The 17578-nt window shown below is 45.7% G+C and overlaps 1 protein-coding gene across 43 annotated transcripts in view; it reads right to left on the minus strand.

The window, feature by feature from the left end:
- KCNMA1 (potassium calcium-activated channel subfamily M alpha 1) overlaps positions 1-17578 on the minus strand; it is a 767331-nt gene that overhangs the window by 515904 nt on the left and 233849 nt on the right. For all 43 annotated transcript variants that reach the window (XR_008619958.2, XM_063607449.1, XM_063607448.1 and 40 more), the window contains exon 2: positions 17237-17398. Coding sequence is in view for 42 of the 43 variants with exons in the window: in XM_063607449.1 (XP_063463519.1) it covers positions 17237-17398 (162 nt within the window). In the remaining variant the exon portion in view is untranslated. The remainder of the gene's footprint in view (positions 1-17236; positions 17399-17578) is intronic.

The following is a 17578-nucleotide window of genomic DNA, read 5'->3' on the forward strand; positions in this document are numbered from 1 at the left end:
TTTGTCTGATACCACAATGAAACAGATGCCAGGGTGCAGGCACAACAGGTAGACTCATAAAACTGGTAAAGAGAACTTTGCTTTGACAAAAGCTGGAGTTTTCCTTGTTATTTATCTTTCCTATTTGAAGCCTTGAAATCCCATTTTCATCTTGATGGAGATGATAAACTCTTAGAAAACTTTTATGGCTCCCAGGATGAAACTGAGGACTCTGCCTCTGCTCCCCACTGCAATTCTGGCAGGCTTTTAAATTCAAGTCAGGGCAGAAACTGTTTTTGGTCAGAGGCAAAATGTATTTATCTCTGTAAGCACAGCCACTAAGATATGAGCATGAATAGCTAAGAGAAAGAACATTAAGGGAGAAACAGGAAGAAATAGAAGGTGAGGCTATGATGGAAGGAAATGATGACGCATCAACCCCCACCAAAAGCTTTTTACAGTGCCGGGGGAGTGGGGCACAGGGAAAGGCATCTGCAGCGATTGGGAGAAAGAACCCGGGAGTGGGCTGAGGGGAAGGCTTTGCAGTGGGAGGGCTGTGATCAGCGTGTGCTTCATGCAAAGAGAATTTTGAGAGTGGACATAACAAACAGGAAAATTGTGCTTGCATTTCTGTTTGTCTGTAGAATCACTGTGGCTCTGAAATCCACCCCCTCTGCTCTCCAAACACTAAAGAAAGTCTCCAGATGGAAAAATCTGAAGTCAGGCTGCAATGTGAAAAAAGAAAAGAAAAAGAAGGCTGCTACAGGAAGCTGACAAATTTGCTATTTCTCTGAGGTCTAACCTATGCAGCTGGGGTATCAAATACTAGACAGGGTCAGGAGACATGTCTGAAACTGACCAAAAGACCTTGGACAAGCCCCACTTTAATCACACATAATGTAAACTTTAGGGAATGTGACCTAGAACAGGTAGCTAAGGCACAAATAACACTAGTACTACCACCTTCCAAGCTGGCACTCATGGCAGGCATCATTAGTCAATGATGGAATTGTTTATTTTATTTTATTTTATTTTATTTTATTTTATTTATTTTTAGATGAAATCTTGCTCTGTCACCCAGGTTGGAGTCCAGTAGCGTGATCTCGGCTCACTGCAACCTCTCACTCCCAGGTTCAAGTGATTCTCCTGCCTCAGCCTCCCAAGTAGCTGAGACTACAGGTGCCTGCCAGCATGCTCAGCTAATTTTTACATTTTTAGTTGAGACAGGGTTTTAGCACGTTGGCCAGGCTGGTCTTAAACTCCTGACCTCAAGTGATCCACCTGCCTTGGCCTCCCAAAGTGCTGGGATTACAGGCATGAGCCACTGCACCCAGCCCTCGGAATCCTTAGAGCAGAGCCATTATGATTGTTTGCTGCTGAACCTTGAATCTTTGGCCAAATATTCTCTGTAGCTGCTACTGATCAATCAGAATGAACCCAGAAGATGAAAGATGATGAAAGTTCACCATTGCTAGACTTGATCTCTTCTAATCCTTAAACACTAGAGCTAGATAAGGTTGCATGTCATGTGTAATCTCATTATAGACATCCTTAACTAAGTCCTACCTTGGTTTTCTTTTCTCTTTGGCCTTCTTTCCAAGTCTTAGCAGCCAAGGCTGTGAAATAAGAATTGGTGTGAAGGCTCTTCATTCAACTCCACATCTGAAGCTCTGAAAGTGACCTTGTGCACTTTTCTTGAGCCTCTTTACTTTACGTTCCCCCATTCTGCCACAAAGCTCCTGGTGGGGCTGGTGTCTCCTCTACTCTCCTGCTGATTTCATCAAGGTAAAGAATTCTATTCCTTTTCAAATGCTTTGAGATCATGGGATAGAAGACAGCCTGGGGAAGTTCAAAGACGTTTAATCATTAGCCTCAGTTCTTTTGAAAATTATTAAAGAGCCCAGAATTAGAAATTCAGATTTCCTCCAAATCCCTGAGAACAAACAACTCTCTTGTAAATGGCTTAATGTGTCTGTTTAATGTACACAAAATTATCTTTCAGGAAAGTGGATTGTTTTTTATATCATTTTGCATCTCTAAAATATACTACCTATGGCAAAAGGATTGGGATTCAAAGTCTGACAAAATCTACAGCAGAAATAATTAGCACCAGAGGCTGTTTCTGAGAGTTAAATGAAAGAGAAACTGGTTATTTATTTATTTCTTTTCTCTCTATCTGTATCTCTCCATCTCAGCCCCGGGAAGAGGAATTGTATCTCTTGGTGCTAGAAGGGTGGCTTGCTGAATTGCCTTTACAAGGTTTTTTTCTGTAAGACAACACTGAGCCCCCAACACACAACTCCCTGTGGGCCGGAGTGCTATGGAAACAGCTGCAGTGCTCCAACTCAGGGGAAAACAACCAGATAAACCCACTGGTTTGCAAACTAGGCACAAGGGCAGAGGAATAGTGATGTTTTCTAATTTAGCATCCAGGGAGGCAAGGGAGAGTCTTCGCTTAAATCATGTTAATGAAATTGGAAACACTTGAACTAGCCCATTGAGGGTCTGTTGCCCCTGTTTTTTAAAGTTCATCTAAAAGTTAACCTACAAGGAATTTTCATTTGGGGAATTTCTGCAATGTCAACTCCACTGATCACCCACAGTGTTTAACACCCTTGCTATAAATTTGGGGGCTAGCTTGGCAGCTCCTGCCACCCCCCTGAGTCTGCTACCTTGCTCCAGAAATAAAAAATGACTTTGGCCACAGTAATGTTTCCTCGATCCTCAGCCCCTCCTGGGGGCCTCCGGCAGTCATTATTTTAAATAAACATGCCTTTTATTGTTTTCAGGTACACAGAGATGGAGGCGCTTCTACCTCTGGAGGAGGGATGGACTTTCAGGGGCCCCATGATTTGCAGCAGTTCAGTCAAAAGCAATACAAAGAGCAAAGGATAGGGGCTGTTATCTTACCCAAGAGCTCCTCAAGCAGAGGATACTCAATTGGAAAGGAGGCTCTTGCAGTCAAATTTGGGGCTAGTGGGGTTACCACGTTTGATACCAACTAGGAACAAGATCCCCTTAGAGGCTTCCAACTGAGGAGGGTTCCAAAAGAGAGCTCCATGGCTGAAATGATTCAAAAGAAGCCAACTCCTTCTCATTGATCTGGCCCTTTGGAATATGGCCCCCTCCTCCCACGGCATCCTTCCCCCTGCCCAGTGCCTCAGGCCCATCAACATGCTTCTACCTATAGGCTTTGCTTCTTCTCTGGAAAGGAGCGAAGAAGGAAAAGAATCATTGGAGGTGAGTCAAAAGTAGGCACCGTAACTCATGAGGCCTTGTAAGCCAGGGACACAGTTTGAGATTTTACTTCAAATGGAGGCAAAACCAGGGGAAAGCCATGCAGAGACACCCCTTGATGAACTCTGCTTCACGCCAATCACTCTGGCAGCTAAGAAAAGTGCATTCTCTCTCCTTTTGCAGTTCTCCTGGTGCCTAGCACAGGGCCAAGGGCACAGTAGATGTGAGCCTAACCCTTGTGGCCTTTGCTGATGAAGGACAGTGAAGGGGATAAGAAAACATAAAGACATTTTGGGCTGCAAGGGAACGAACTACTGAAAAACTACTGTGGCCCCCTCTATTTATGGAGATGCTGAGGCCTTGGAGAGGGAATTGACTTGTCCAAGGTCAACCAGAAAAGTGATAGCAGAGCCAGGGTTAGTATCCAGGTTTCTGCTGATTGCAGCTCCTCAGATAAAAGTAAGTGACTTGCCTCTCTTCTCCCATATCCAGAATTGATCTCAAACACTGTCATGAATCCCCAAGGGCCAGAGAGACACACAGCATGGACCAAGGTGAGTAAACTGTTTTCTCTCTTTCTGATGATCTGAGCTTTTTCCTGGAGAGATCTCAGGTGGCCAAGAAACCAAGTTGCCCACCTCATGGTTCAGAGGGAAACAATAACCTCATGGCAGCTTCCCCGGGAGCCCATGCAGGTGCCTCAGGGATTAAGGAGCTCCTGAAAACAACCCCTTTCCTTTGCAGGAAGTGATTTTCCACCCCTGAGGCATAACACCAGGCAGAGGCTCTATCAGTGCCTGCCGATATAATTAGCTCTGGACAGACTCTCCAACCAAGGCAGACACAACCAGGCCCTTGCTCTAGAAACAAAAAGAATGTTCTGGACCTATCCCAGTACACTTCCAAACCCCACGCCTTCCTGGGCAAGTCAGGGCTCAGAGACCAATAAACCCAACAGACTTCAGCAGCAGCCAGGGAGCTGGCAGCCTCTGTCCCCTGAAATGCCACTTTTTTGTGTGATTCAGCCTCTGTTTCAAGCTATTTTTAGTGTAAGCAAAGGCTGCATCTGAGGGAAGGTGGTGTGGGAAAGGGGTCTTTACTTTCTCTCTCCTTTTCAATGAACTGTCCTGTTTCCCTTAGGACAGCCATTTCACCAAAAGCCACAAAACGTGCAGGGAGGGAGGATTAAAAAGAAAAATGGAAAAAAGGTCAAAATTCAGCCTGTTTGCTAAAAGTCTGGGAACAGTTCTAGGAACGTGATAGTTTCTCGATCCTTTGCGTTAACCTGCTGAATCCTGGGCTGCTCCTGCCAGTGGGGAACCAATATGCCCAGTCCATCTACCTTCCGAATTAACCAACCTCCAGTAAACAAGGAAGGCCCAGAAGTTTGCTCTCCCAGGGACGTGGTGCAAACAGGTTTAATGGTCCCCCTTGATGCCCCGGGGAAGGATGTGTGCCCTTGGAGGCTTGTGAACAGAGAAGCAAGCTTCCGCTCACAGAGGACCCTGGCTTGCCACCCTCACCCTGCCTCCATCATGTCAGCACAAGGCCAATTTTACAAACTGAAATTAACTGGATGAGCAAAAAGATAGCCTTGGTGCTTAAGAGGCTTGGGTACATTTAATTGAGTTTCCAAGTGCCCCGATTCCTTAAGAAAGCCAGAGAAGCCACTGTCATGTCCTGTCCTCACTACCCAAACAGGAGAGAATAGTTTTTACAATAAAAATTTTAGGGCAAATGGTGGCTTTCTGTTGTTGTCATTTCCCTGAAGTAGGTTTTTTGTTTGTTTGTTTGTTTGTTTTTTTCTGGAAAAAGCCTCACTCTGGACCCAGAGTCTAAAAATGAGGCTTTTAGTGCACCAAATTGGGCTGTTTGGGGCCCGTAGGCACGAGTCAGTCTGCCTCCTCCTAAACATAGCCTCGTAAACTAAACTTGGAGGCATCAGCTTGCGTGTGGTCCCGAGTGTGACTTTCCAAGCATGCGCTCCCCTGCAACGACAAAGGCTGATGACTTTGTCATCATCATCTCTATTTTTGAGTCTCCCTGCTAAACAAACTTTCTCGCAGCTGAAATGGAGGCTCTAAGGATATTTTTCTGACAAAAACGGAGTGCTAAGCCGTCAGCACCCTCTGAAGGCCTTGGGGGAAAACCTGGGTAAGAAAAGTCTCCCAGCCCAACTCAGTAGCCGCAAATACAGACATTTCATTTCCTGAAATGCCTCCAGGGGGCGCCAGCTTTTATGGGTTGGGAGGGAGGGAGGGAAGGACGGAGGAATGGAATGAGGCAAGGAAGGAAGGAAGGAAGGGAGGAAGAGAAGAAGGGAGGGAGGGAGGAAGGGAGGGAGGGAGGAGGGAGGAGTGGGGGAGGTGGGAGAGGGGCAGTGGGGAGGAAGGAAGGGAGGGAGGGAAAGAAGGGAGGGAGAGAGGGAAGGGAAGGGAGGGAAAGGAAGGGAGGGAAGGGAGGGAAGGGAGGGAAGGGAGGGAGGCAGGGAGGGAAACCACTACTCACATATTCGCCCAGGCCCCTGGGATTCAGCTGCAGAACTGCACAGGATGTGCAATCAGGACTAGAATGTTTGAGCTCCCAGGCCTGTCCAAGGGACTGAGAGATGGGTCACAGGTTCTGACTTATCACTAAACCCTACTTCAGAAACCTTGCCACCCCAAATCATTCTAGAAAATGCAAGCATAACATTTCCACCTTCAACACTTTGGATGACTGCACTTTGCAGCTTTTGCTGAATGAACCAACATGTGTCCAGCACATTGAACAGTATCTGACCCCGAGCAGGTGCTCCAGAATGTTTGAAGGAATGGATGAAGGGTTGGAGGACTAGCTCAGAGGAGCTGCCTCGCATGTGCAGTAGAATCTGGGTCTTTATCTTCTGGTGACCTCACACGCTTTCCCATCTCCTTTCAATGAATGTGTGGTCGCCACCTGTCAAAATGTACATCAAACATACCTCCCCAAATACTGGTGCAGATGTGCCCTCCGAAACCAGCCTGTCCCTGCCCTGTCAGCCTCGCCCCACCTCCAGGGAGAAGTGGATACGGAGACCACAGTAAGTGCACTTGACCCTTTTTCCTTAAGACTCATCTGTTGTCCTGCCAAGGCATTTCCTGTGACACATGCGCCCACAACGTACAGCTCCAGGGAGAGCCCAGCCCGTTCTCCAGTCCCCAGCCAGCTCAGGGAGGCTATATGAAGTGAGAATTTCCTGGCCAACTTGACAATGGTGAGTCAGGCTGGCATGAGCCAGCTGCAAAGAGGACACAGCCTGGACAAGCCTGAATTAAGTGTGTGCACAGAGCAAACATCATCATCTGGATGGATCCAAACCAGGGCTTGCCTGGGGCATTCAGAGCCTTTCAGATGGCCCTGCCCAGAGCTGCTCAGCACTCTTGGAAGATGTCTGGGTTTGGGGAGGCTCAAGGGCTGTTCTACCCCTGCCCCAGAAAAGGATTTGTTCTTCACCCCCTGACCCGTCTGTCTCCATACCAGCCCATTTCCTCCATGACATGGTGACTGGGCTCACACACACAATAACAAAAATAATAATAACCATGCTTATCAAGCACTAACCATGTCAGAGGCACTGTTCTAAATATTTTACATGCATTAACTCATTAAGAGGCAGGGGCTATTATCGTCCCCATTTTGCAGATGAGGAAACTGAGGTATGAGACAATGAAGCCACTCACCCAGGGTAAAAGCCAAGCCCCTGAGACAGATGGAGCTGGGAGTCAGGAGTCTGCAGAGGCTGGGCTCCCAACTGCCCAGCCGCACCACACACAGCAGCTCCTTCCCAAGATGGGTGTCCCAGGGAGAGAGGCAATGCAAGAGCTGGAGTGAGTTTTGAGGCTGCTATGGGCTCCACCCATCCTCCTTGTTTGTTCCAATCAAGTGAGAACGAGACACAAGGAGCAAGATGGAGATCAAAAAAGAGTAGGAGCTCTAGTTCAGATCATGATGCACTGACAAAGGGGCAGGGTTTCTCACTCCCAGGCCCCAACAGAGACTGAAGCAGAGCGGACAGAGACAAGACAGGACCGGCAGAAGCAGGCCGGACTGGCCGCTGACTGCACAGAGGCTGCAAGTGCTCTGCTTGCTTAGCAGGCCCCCACTGACCTGTGCTACGCTCAGTTCTGTATACTAGGGAACACCAATCAATGTCGGTGGATCACACAGGTGGATGAATGGACATAGATGGATGGGCAGACAGACAATGGGATGGAAGGCCAAAGCAGGCACCCACAGGCACCTGGAAACTTCAGAGGAGAGGGAAAACAGCCATGCCAGCACTTGCCATCAGAGCCCTGAGGGCCTGGGAGCCAGAGATGAGTGGCCAGGATCAAGTGGGCTGTCCCTGGACCAGGAGGCTCTTCCTCACTCTGGAGCCAACTGAGGGTTGATTTCTGAAACTCTCCTTCATTTTCACAGCAGCCCTGGGGAGGGCAGAGGAGCCAACACACCAGCTAGTAAAATTAACAGCTGCTCTTTACAGGGCGTGCCGGAGAGCCCAGCACATGCCTCGAGGCCTGCAGACCAGCAGCTGCTGTGAGCTGAGGTGCCTGGCCTGCAGGCCCTGATCAGGGGTCCTCTTGGGGGTAAGGCTTAGACTCTGAGCTGCCAGCAGGGCCTGGGGTGTGGGGCCTGCCGAAGCAGTGGGCAGGTGGATGGAGAAACTCAAGGAATGATGCTGCTACAAAATTCTCAGACACATTCTCCTGACCTTGCGAAGTGGAAATCCATATGTTCACCCCAGCTGGGAATCTGCTATGGAACTTGGGGACCCACCTGGCTCTGGCCTCTCCATCTCTAATGCAGTACTTAGTTGAGCTTGGGGAAGTGAATGTAGACACGTCCCCATGAGAAGGGGAAAGATGTTACATCTTATCTATTACCTATGCCATAGGTAACTTATGGAGCAAGTCCTGTAGGCCACTTGAAGAGGAATATTGACAGGCATACAGGGAGTGGCAATTGTTTCTTTACAGGGACAGATGGTAATTATTTTAGGCTGGTGGGTGTTTTGGACTCCGGATACTACTCAACTCTGCCTTTGTAGCTTGTTACAGAAGCAGCCACAGACGATACGTAAATGAGTGAGCATGGCTGTATTCCAATGCAACTTTGTTTATGGACGCTGAAATTTGAATTTCATATAGCTTTCACATGTCACAAAATACACTTATTTTGATTTTTAAAAAATAACCATTTAGGCCAGGTATGGTGGCTCACATCTGTAATCCCAGCACTTTGGGAGGTCAAGGTGAGAGGATTGCCTGGGCCCAGGGGTTCAAGACCAACCTGGGCAACACAGTAGAACCCCATCAGTACAAAAAATTTAAGAAAACATAGCATGTCATGGTGGCCTGCACCTGTAATCCCAGCTATCAGGGAGGCTGAGGCAGAAGGATCGCTTGAACCCAGGAGTTTGAGGCTGCAGGGAGCTATGATTGCACCAATGCACTCCAGCCTGAGCAATAGAGTGAAACCTTGTCTCTGAAAAAAAAATAAAAAAATGTAAAAACCATCCTTAGCTTATGAACCACACAAAAGAGGCAATGAGCCAGACTGTCCCACAGGCTATAACTAACTGATCCCTGGGCTAATTAAATGTTTCCCAAAGTGAGTGCTATGTGATGCCCACAGGTATTACATGGGGAAAGGATTCCACAGGGAAATGAAAATGGAAAATGCTGGGCAAAACAGAGCCTTTCCGCTTTCTGACTGCAGGACTTCTGTAAGTATTTATATGCTGATATGCATTGGCAATCTCGAGGAGGGGGATGAGAAATGAAGTCTATCCAAGTTCCCAGGGAACCATTTTTATCCGGGAACAATTCGTGGGTCTAGTGTTCTATGGAACCTAATTAAAGCAATGAGGATAAAGTCTAACCAACTGTCAGCAACAGCACTATGAAATGCGATCCTGCTGCTCTTTGAATATTTCTAGTAACAGGCAGCTCACTACCTGTTGGGGGAGACTGCTCAATTCAATTATTTCTCTGACTCATGTTTTCTCATCTGGGTAAATGATGTTGAGTCAAAAATAACAAATCTAGTGCAAATCTAGTGTATCTTTCATTAGATAAAGACAAAATTTCATGTTTAATAGTAAAAAAAGAATGTATCTTCTTTGACTTTTTGACTGATACCCATAATGTGATTTCAGTATCTATGCATGAGATGAAATACAGAACCACTATTAAGTCCTGGAAGGAAATTATCATATGATTCCTTTAAACAGAAGCCTCCCTTAGGAGTGTTAAAACAATGCCAATAAAACTCCAACTGATTCCCAATAGCAGAGAGCAAGACATACCTATTCACTATGGGACATTCTTACTAAAAGTACAGTCCTGTGAAACCTCTAGTCTTTCTGCTACACAAGGCATTGGCCAATGATGTAAGAATTTTACATAGATTTGCCTAAAATATAATAAAAGCTGGGGCATAGATGAGGGGATGAGAGAGAGAGACAGAGACAGAGAGAGAGAGAAGTGTGTGTGAATTTGCCACCAGGCACCACTGAGAAAGAAAAGTAGAGGATACTGATGGGAAATGTCACAACCTCCATAGGGCACCTAACAGAAGTGAATGCAATGAATGTGATATATTTGATTATGTGTGTGCCCATGTGTACTCCCACTGGGTTCAACCAGTCTAATTTCATGCACAAACAGCACATCAGTGAATGTACATCTATTTAACTCTGTTAAACCAATAGGATTATTCCTATTTGAAAGGCATATTTGACACATATTTTCTTTTGGGCCCTTGGAGATAAAGATGAAATGGTCCAGGCTATGTATATAACGTTAATGTAAAATGCCACACATGCAACATATTTAGGGGGATAAAGAGAGAGGCTGATATTTTTCTTTCTTCTTACATCGATAAATCATCCCTATACATTCAAGCAAGTAGCATATGCTTTCAGTTCATAGAATTAGCTGTGTAAGCTTCCTGGAGCAATACACAGATGTAACAGCATAGGAATATGGGGAAAGTAACTACAAAGAGTGATTCTAAGGGCTCTCTCTAGCTTTGCTCAGGAGCTGGTAGCTATTTTGGCAAGACCAGTCTTTGAAGAGACACACAAAACATTGAATCTGTCAGGGGGTTGAGGTAAAGTCTAGGCAGTGTAGATGTCGCTCCCAAGTTGAGGTGAGGCTGTCCTTCACCACAGGACATAGTTTCCCTAGGGAGACAGTTGCTGTGAGATCAACATGGAAATGAATATGAACATGCAGAAACTAAGTGACAATGTGGATAGTGAGAGTATGTGTGTGTGCCTGTATTTATCTTTGTGTGTGTATCACTGAGTCTGTAACGCTCCCCTTTACAAAGAGTGTGACACTCTTGCTACTCGACCTTAGAGAATCTCTTCGCCTCCAGCCCCAGACTTTCAATTTCTTTATGTATAAAACAAGGGGATAAATTAGACTGAGTCAGCAAACTATGGTGTGTGAAACAAATCTGGCCCACCACCTGTTTCTTTTTTTAAAACGTTGTATTGACATATAATAGTGTACATATTTTGGGGGATGCATGTGATATTTTGGTACATGTATAACGATTAGATCAGGGTAACAGAAAACCATCACCTCAAACATTTATCTTTGTGTTGGGAACATTCTAATTCTTTTCTAGCTATTTTGAGATGTACAATAAATTACTGTTAACTATAATCTCCCTATTGTACTATCACATGCTGGAACTTATTCCTTCTAGTCAACTGTTTTCTCTACCCACTATTTCTATAAATACAGTTTATTTGTATAAATGTAAGGAGTACAAGTGCAGTTTTGTCACATGGATATTTTGCACAGTGGGGAAGTCTGGGCTTTTAGTGTAACCGTCATCCAAATAGTGTGCATTGCAACCATTAAGTAATTTCTCATCACTCATCGCCACCTCCCACCCTTCCACCATTCTGAGTCTCCACTGACTACTATTCCACTCTCTGTCCATGTGTACACACTATTTAGCTCCCACTTATTCATGAGAACATGTGGTATTTGACTTCGTTTCTGAGTTGTTCCACTTAAGATAATGGTGTCTAGTTCCATCCATGTTGCTGCAAAAGACATGATTTCATTCTTTTTTATGGCTGAATAGTATCTTATTGTGTGTGTTTGTATATATATAAATGTAATATATATACATATATAATGTGATATATATGCATGTGTGTATATATATGTGTGTGTGTGTGTGTGTGTGTGTATATATATTTTTTTTTCTTTATTTAATCATCCATTGATGGACCCTTGGGTTGATTCCATAGCTTTGCTATTGTGAGTAGTGTTGTGATAAACATAGGAGTTCAGGTATCTTTCTTATATAATGATTTCTTTTCCTATGGGTAGACACCAATTAGTAGAAATGCTGGATCAAATGGAAGTTCTGTTTTCACTTCTTTGAGAAATTTCTGTGCTGTTTTTCATAAAGGTTGTACTAATTTACATCTCCATATAAGTGATCCTTTTCTCCACATCCTCACCAACATCTGTTATTTTTTGTCTTTTTAATAATAGCCATTCTGGCTGCTGTGAGATGATATCTAATTGTGGTTTTAATTTGCATGTCTCTGATGACTAGAGATGTTGAGTATTTTTTCATATGCTTTTTGGCCATTCGTATGTCTTCTTTTGAAAAATGACTATTCATATCTTTTGCCCACTTTTAAATGTTATTTGGTGATTTTTGTTGTTGAGTTTTTTAAGTTCCTCATGAATTCTGGACATCAGGCCATTGTTGAATGCATTGTTTGCAAATATTTTCTCCCATTCTATAAAGAAAGTTTACTGGAACAAAGTCACACCAAGGCTGTTTGTGGCTGCTTTCAAACTATTGTGGCAGAGTTGAGTCGTGGAGCCCACATGGTCTGCAAGCCTAGAATATTTACTATTTGGCCTTTTATGGAAAAACTTACCAACCCTGAATTTGACTATCACTGTTGACTTTGGCTTATGATTCTATACAGCACAACCAAACTATACTAAAACCTACACCATATGTTTCTTGCCCTCTTTATTTAGAAACCACCTTATTCTTAGGGGGATTTAATTTACCTGACAAAAATGTATGGAACACATAACTGCATACATGTAAATTTCAAATAGGAGTAAGAAGAGTAGGGCAAAGGGAAAATGAGAGGAGAGATGATGAAGACAAGCCAGAGCAGGGGTGCAAAGACACAGAGCGCAAACCTGAGCCACTCTGTATTTTCCATAAGCCACCGACTTGGCTCTGAGCAGCCACCACTGAGAGACATGATCCCTTTCTCAATTTAGCATGCTCACTGGATGTTCACCAGGAAAACCACAACAATCTCTGGTGCAAAACACTACTTATCCCATGAGTCTGTGCATAAAGCAGGTAACATGAGATGCAGTGAACAAAGTCCTCAACGACACCCAAACAGTTAAGAGAAATCCTGACGACATTGACTGCTATATCCAAATTTCCCTCCGCATGAGCTGACTCCAAATCCCACAGTGGAATTTATCAGCACGTCTTCCAGTACATTTCAATTTTTTTTTAAAAAGCAAACATATATTACTTTTATAATCAGAAAATAAACATTTGTTTAGTTAAGAAAAAAATAAAAGGAAGCAGTACTCTTGACAGCCTGGTGTTCACTTTAATGTAGAATCCCTCAGCCACGTGCTCCAAGAGAAGGTTCTGTCCAGTCCTGCTGTTTTTGGCCAGTTGAGCCTGAGTGCCAGGGTGAGAGAGGAGGCAAAGACAGGCTATTCTGAGATCTGGAGCCGGGGGGTCAAGGAATTTTTATCATGTGGATAATCAGGCTCCAGGCGTTGACTATAAAAAGCACTGGTGAATGGCAATTATCATTTGTCATTTCTTAAATTGAGCTCTGCATCCTTATATCTAGTTTATCAATATAAATAATTCACACCTGGATCTCTGTTGCTCACTGCTTTATGCCCAGTGCCTTGAACAGTGCCAGGTACAGATGAGCAGTAAACACTTAGTGAATAACGGATGTGCTCGTCTGGGAGATCCTACAGATATTCTGAGGTTGTATTGGCAAATTCTTCCCCAGCTGGACCTTACTCATGATGTCCCAGCTTCGAGATTCACACCTGTGACAATTAGACAGGTGAGATAGAGGCCCAGATGAGGAGGCCAAGCTCCTGAGCGTGCATCAAGGAAAACAAATTAAAAATTGAAACGGGAAACTGAATAGCCAGCTGTCTGGTCTTGCTTTGGTCCCATTGTTGCAGGGATAAACATTTGGACGGCTCAAGACAAACACAGCTTTGGGTTCTGAACAGGCAGTGCTGCTTTCTCTTGCCCGCCATTACTTAATTGTGAAATCTCTTCTTTGTTCAGTGCGGGGACCTGCCTGCTCCTAAAGGGCAGGCCTATTCTCAGGATACCGCCTGGAGCTCTGAGATGCCTGCTTTCTGTGCAGCAGGTCCCACTTGCTCTGCATGGCCCCAGCAGCCTGGGCAGGATTTTCTCCAAGGAGACCTTCAGAGAGCAGCTGGCACCTTGGGCAGGCTCAGGCAAAGAGGCCTGAGTGGACCATGCTTCTACATGCAAATGTTTAACAAGCAGGCCAAGCATCCTCAGGACCAAATTGGCTAAAAGATGGTAATGTCAAAATGTCACAGCCAAAGTGACAGCTGGCAGTGGCTTAGAAAAGAATAGGCATTATCTTCGACTGGGAAGTAATGACACAAAAGGAGCACCAGACTGGGAGACACGGAGCTGGCAGGTACTAGCCTGGCTCTGTCACTCAAAGCTGAATGTTTTTAGACAAATAATTGCCCTTGCTATATCTTGATTTTCTCAACTGTAAAACAGAGATGAATTCACTGATAAGATTGGCCTGTTTTCTTGTAATGAACCCCTACAACACAACAGCAATAAGGAGATATGGAAGAAATACGACATTGTCCTTCCCCTTCAAACTGATCATAACATATAAGGTTAGCAGAGTGCCTGGATCACAAGAGGCATTCAACAGTGTGATTGCCAGGAGAGTCTCAAGGTGGCCGCTGGGTGTGCTTGGCCCAATGAGTTCCATTTCCATGATATCACCCACATGGGCCACCTGCATCTTCTGCTTGGTGTCAGTGCAGACCATGCCTCACCAGGACCACAGCAGGAATCTGCTCCCATGCCATCACTAAAGCAGTAGCTTACTGCCCTAACTTGTCCTATAGCCTCCAAGCTCTAGCCTCACCCATTCAGTCTCCACTTGTCCCCCAGCTCTCTCTGTACAACACCCCCTGCCTCAAAATCTCCTTGTTCTACAAACTTCAAAAATTCATTTTTTTTTTTGAGATGGAGTCTTGCTCTGTCGCCCAGGCTGGAGTGCAGTGGGGCGATCTCAGCAGAGCGGCTCACTGCAAGTTCCGCCTCCTGGGTCCGTGCCATTATCCTGCCTCAGCCTCTCGAGTAGCTGGGACTACAGGCACCCGCCACCACACTGGCTAATTTTTTGTATTTTTAGTAGAGATGGGGTTTCACTGTGTTAGCCAGGATGGTCTCGATCTCCGGACCTCGTGATCCACCCACCTGAGCCTCCCGAAGTGCTGGGATTACAGGCGTAAGCCACCACGCCTGGCCCCAAAATTCTTTAGCATGGCCTTTAAAGCCCCACCAGGCTGTCTCCAGGACACTTCCCCAGACTTTGGGGTCTGCACCCCCCATTTCCCAGAGCACCAGGCTCCTTCTCTGTTTTTCCTGCTCCTCACTTTGAAGGCTTTCCTCTCCTTTAACTCTCAAGATCCTAACTCACACTTAAAAACTCACTGCAAATGCATTCTGTCTTATTAAGTATTCTTCACAAATTCTGGCCCACCTAGTGGTCATTTTCTTGTGTTTAAGCTTGGATATGTTTTTATTTTTTATATCTTCCCGCCATAAAGCAGTTCATCTTCAAATGGGAGTTTTAGTTCAAAGACTTTCCTCCCTATGAAAGCTTTTCTGATCAGCCCTACTTTCCCCTACAGCCCCTCCCCACACTCCACAAGTGCACACCGTGTTTGTACTCATAGCACTTATCCTCCATGCATTCCTTCAATAACTTCCACATATGGTGCAATAGAATCAGGATCCTTCCTTGTTTTCTCCAGAGCTGAAACAAATACACTTGGCCCAGAATTAGTGTTCAGTAACTCTTGCAATGCTGATGAAGAAAATTAGAACTGTCTATAATGGCCACATGGAAGGAACAAGTGTCACATTTGTGCAGCTAAACTGTCTGCTGCTCCCCATTCACTATCACCACCATACATATAGAATACACTACCTCCATTTTGTCCCCATGAATACCCAGACTCAGAATTCAACCTCTCTTAAGTTTCCAATGCAGAATCCACTCCTCTTCAAGCATGAAAGAGCAATGGAGACTTCAGTCAAGAGGCAGGAGGAGAGATAGAGGTGCTGTTACACAGCTCAGCCAACAGCAAGTCACCTCCAAGTCCCCACTAGACACTGTCCCTCCTGGGTCACACCAGACTGAATTGTCTCCCTCTCTGCCTTCCTCCAAGCAGCCACTGACCTCATCAGTTTCTCTCTCCTCCTCCAAAACTCCAACTTTAAATGTCCCCTCTTTCCATTTTGCCATCAATTGACATCAGCCATGGTTTCATAACCAGACCCTTCAGCACACAGCTCACGGCAGATCCCTCGGTGAAGAGAACCTGTCCTTCTTGAAGGCTGTGTGGCCAGCACCTTTGATTACTCAAGCACCACGTTCATTCTCTCACTCATTCCCACAAAAGTGTGTGTGATATTGATCCCAGACATAACATTGAGTTCTCCCCAAGAAGGATTCTGAGAAGTGAAATTCTCACCACCTCCCTCCATCTACAGTCACCTCTTCACTGAGTTTTTGCTGTGAGACTCAGAGATAATGACTGTTTTCCAGTGTCCCTGCCTGGTCTTTGAGCCTCGCAGGCCTCAGGATGTCCCTACTCCTTCCATCTATGAGCCAAATGACTCTTGACTGAGCCCTAGCTTCATGCCAGGACAGGTGGCCCAAACAAAACAGCTTCCAGAATCACAATGAGAAATCACTCCGAATGCAATATCCTTCTCAGGGAAACTCCTGACCCAGAGCAGACCCAAGAAAGCAAGCCAGGGCTTTCCTAGAGCATGGGCCTGGCTATAGTGACCAATTCATCCCTGTTTGCCCAGGACTTTCCCAGTTTTTGCACTGAAAGACTCATGTCTCATGTACCCCTCAGTCTCAGGCAAACTGGGATGGTTGATCACTATAAGCCTGTCCCAGTAATGATCCTTGACAAAAACCAAGGGCTCATGAGGCCAGCCAGTGAAGCCAAGCTTCATATAAGCAGATCAGAGAGATGTTGGAAACATACAGAGAAGGGGCAGAATCAGCCCTGGTTGCAGGTGGGCTTAGGAGACAATCTCATCAGAAAAGGGCACACAAGCGAGCTCTAGGTACACGGGCCAGGCAGCCTCAGGTGGGCTACTGATGCATCCACCATCAGCATGACTGATTTCTACCATGCACAGGGCCCAGCTCACACACTGCAGAAAATTAGGAAACTGCTCCAAGAGGGGGTCCCTATGGGCTACCACAGGACAAGAAGAACATCCCCCGAAGACCACCAAACACACACTCACTCAGCACTCCCCAGGATCCCCGCATTTGTAGCCCTTCCATGAGTTTCTGGTATATTTCCTTAACCCTCTTCTCCTCTCCAAGATGATGGAGGGTGTGTGTGTGTGCGTGCATGTGCGCTTTAGCAGAGAAAATGTGCTACATCTTCCCAACAACCCTTCTCCACTGCAAATCCCACTCCCTGAAAATCCCTCCACAAACCACTGTACACGAGGAACCGAGCCTCTCCTCCATGACCACGTGGGAGCACTTGCTGCTCACCCCCACCTCCCAATAGCCAGCCTCCTGCAGAAGACCCTGGGGAATATCACGTCTCATAAGCAAAGCCACCTTGGCCCAGACAGCAAGGCCTCCTGGTGTGAGAAGTGGGTGGAGACTCACCAGGACTCTGCCAGTCAGTGTCTGGGCGGATATCATCACCCCCGCCCAGTCCTTCACGGAGGTCATCCAGCCGACCTCGGCGGCCACTGCCTCCTCTTTTTCATCCACTGGTTTGAGAGTGCCATCCGCCTGGCTTGAGCCATTGTTAATCTTCTGGGCCTCCTGGCAACAGAGAGAGCAAGAGTTAAGACATAGGGAACAATGGATTTAAATAACATGCTCTACCCATAAAGAACCAGAGCCAGAAGGGGTCCCCAGCTGAGATGGAAACTAGCTTAAAGGTACAGGAGTAAAGCAGAAGGGGTAAATTATGCCTTTGATTTTTTAAAAGCCTTTATTTAA

This window comes from Pan paniscus, chromosome 8 (assembly GCF_029289425.2).
Source record: "Pan paniscus chromosome 8, NHGRI_mPanPan1-v2.0_pri, whole genome shotgun sequence".
Classification (NCBI taxonomy): domain Eukaryota; kingdom Metazoa; phylum Chordata; class Mammalia; order Primates; family Hominidae; genus Pan; species Pan paniscus.